The sequence below is a fragment of the Ceratotherium simum genome, chromosome 29, assembly GCF_057802395.1.
Source record: "Ceratotherium simum simum isolate JZ-2026a chromosome 29, ASM5780239v1, whole genome shotgun sequence".
NCBI lineage: Eukaryota > Metazoa > Chordata > Mammalia > Perissodactyla > Rhinocerotidae > Ceratotherium > Ceratotherium simum.
In genome coordinates, this window is record NC_141928.1 from 13,832,034 (window position 1) to 13,834,897 (window position 2,864).

Sequence of the window (2,864 nt, forward strand, 5' to 3'; positions counted from 1 at the left end):
GTCCACTTTAAATATATACAATGTTTATCTGTCATTTAGACCTCAATTAAGCTGTTCATCAAAGAACCAATAAATCAGAGGAAAGACATAAGTTCTATTAGCTATGTAATTTCCCAATCTAATAGACAAGAGCAACAATCAATGATATCAACTCATAATTCACAATCTATACTAAAGAATCGCTAGGAAAAGAGAATAATTGTAACAGAATCCAATTCAAGTTGTCAAAAATTTACTAAGCATGTATTCCATTCTGGGCTCAAGATTAGGGGTCTAGCATCTGGAGATATGTAAATACATTTTTCTCTTATAAAGATGTGAAAATGTCATTGAGACAAGACTGTTGCCCTAGTGAAGAGTTTCTCCAGGGCCCCCTTCATGTCCCTGTTCCTCAGGCTATAAATGAAAGGGTTCAGCAATGGAGTGACCACTGTGTACATCACAGAGGCAATTACATCCTTGTCATTGGAGATTCTGGATGAGGGGAAAAAATACAGCCCAATAATTGTCCCATAATACAAAGATACCACAGAGTGGTGGGAGCCACATGTGGACAAGGCTTTGCAGATCCCTTTGGTAGATGGAACCTTTAGGATGGTGACCCCAATGCGGCCATAAGAGGTCAAGATACATATTAGTGGGAGAGTAATGACTGCCACTCCTGCTGTGAAAATGACCAGCTCATTGAGGGAGGTGTCTGAGCAGGAGAGCTTGAGCAGGGCTCCAAGGTCACAGAAGAAATGGGGGATGGTGTTGTCAGCACAAAAGGACATTTGGGCCAGGAGGAGGGTGTGAGACAGGGCATTTACACAGGAGAGGATCCAGGATACAGCTACTAGTAACATACACAGCTCCTCTTTCATAATAGTGGGGTAGTGAAGGGGGTGACATATGGCCATGTACCGATCATATGCCATTGAGGTGAGAAGGAAATTGTCCATATCAGTAAAAAATATGAAAAAATACATCTGTGCTATGCACTCTGCATAGGGGATGGATCTATCCTGAGTTTGGAAGCTCATTAACATCTTTGGGACGGTGACAGATGAAAAGGAGATGTCAGTGACAGCCAAGTGGCTGAGGAAGAAGTACATGGGTGTGTGGAGGCGAGAGTCCAGACTGATGAGTAAGATGATGAGCAGGTTCCCCAGCACCGTAGTCAGGTACATGCCCAGGAACAGGACAAAGAAGATGCCCTGCTGCTCTGGCAGGATGGGGAGCCCCAGGAGGAAGAATTCAGATATGCAGCTCTGGTTCTCCCTCCTCATGCTCTTCTTCTCTCTGCTGGAGATGACTGGACAGCTAAAGAAGCAGAAAGCAACAAATTTTGATTTATAGCAGGCAGATAAAAATGAGATCCTTTCTACTGGTTAATATGCCAATGTCTGTCTGCATTGCTGTGTTCCTACAAAGGTCCCTTAGAGTGGATGGGAATATTATGTAAAATGAGAGAATTTGCCAACAGAGAAGGGTTTGATATAGAAGAGAAACTGGCTCAGTTGGTATTTTTCCACCCTCCAGGGAAGAGGTAGCCTCTAAGTTATAATCTGCAGCTGTGTCTAGTCAGTAAAAGGAGAGCCTTACACTGTTTAAGCAGAGAGATATTAAGCTAAAATTTCACTTTGCTATTCTATTTCTGTACTTTTTAAAATGATCGTCTGGCTATGCTTGACCTTCAAGTTGTAACATATTGAACTTCTGAAATCTGATTTACCTACTTTTGTAAGTAAAATACAGGAAGTTTCAAAAACATATATTCAAAGTAAAGTGGATTAAAAAGAAATACCCAAAGTTTCCATTATGTATGAAGTTCGAATAGTAAAGAAACATACCTGTTGATTGAACTCCGAGTTTCTCAGAGCTCAATCTTCCAATGTCACAGCTGTAAAAAGTAAAATATTACTGACGGTTATATATTTATTACCAGTAATCATGTTTATAAGGCTCTTTTAGATCATTCTCCAATGTCCTCCTGATTCTTCGAGTTCTTAAGACACCATGAAAATCCACAATCCATAACAGAACAGGAAGTCAGAGGAGCCATAAAAATACCCCTATGCCTTCGTTAGCTTCCTCATTTGGGCTCCTGAATCTTGAACCAAAGCACTTACTAGTCAGCTCCACAAAAATTCAAGATATATCCAGGTTCCTCCAGTCATCGAGATTTTATATCTTACAATATCTCTTTGTGTCCTCCCCCAGCATCCACTATCTACTCATTAAAATATTCTAAAGCCTAAGTTACCATATCTTGCCAAGTAAGTAGAAAAAGAAGTTTATGATTCCACTGTCTTAATTTAAAAGTTCCCTTTAAGCCAAAATTGTAAATATTAATACAATCACATTAGTGAAGCACTACTGCAGATAGTTGGCACAAATTAATGCCCTCCATTTCATGAGACCCCTTTATTTCTCCCTCTTGGCTGCCCATTCTTCTCAATAGGCAGATCTTGAGCAGAGTTCAGATACCACAAAGCCACTTCATCATGGGATTATGACCTGATGCAGGCAAAGTCCATAGACAGCAATGGTGAAGTTAGGAGTATAGGCAGAGTCCCACCATGTCCTGCCTGGTAGAGAATGACTACTCCAATATCTCACTGTTCTGGACTTCTCTCTCTCTTTCTGCATTCTCTCTGGTTTCCCTTATGGTTTATAAATAAGATCACTCCTTCCTAAACTTGTAAACTTAACAAGTCTATGGGATTTAGGATTTTAATAAAATCCTCTGGATCCAATTTGAACATACCTCTTTTTTTCTGCATAAGCCTTATGTAAAGACCATATACACATGCTCACTCTACAATATAACAGTCTTCTGGTCAAAAATACATCAACTTCTGCTTACTGATAACTGATATTTC

General features: G+C 40.0%; 1 protein-coding gene across 1 annotated transcript; it reads right to left on the reverse strand.

Moving 5' to 3' along the window:
* Positions 1–326: 326 nt before the first annotated feature.
* Positions 327–1,431, reverse strand: LOC101389688 (olfactory receptor 1J4-like). Its single transcript, XM_087419149.1, has one exon. The coding sequence runs from the start codon at positions 1,266–1,268 to the stop codon at positions 327–329; it is 942 nt and encodes a 313-aa protein (XP_087275275.1). The 5' UTR covers positions 1,269–1,431.
* Positions 1,432–2,864: the final 1,433 nt, after the last annotated feature.

Bases quoted from the DNA above. Each gene is read 5' to 3' on its own strand.
- LOC101389688 (XM_087419149.1), bottom strand. From the start codon at position 1,268: ATGAGGAGGGAGAACCAGAGCTGCATATCTGAATTCTTCCTCCTGGGG.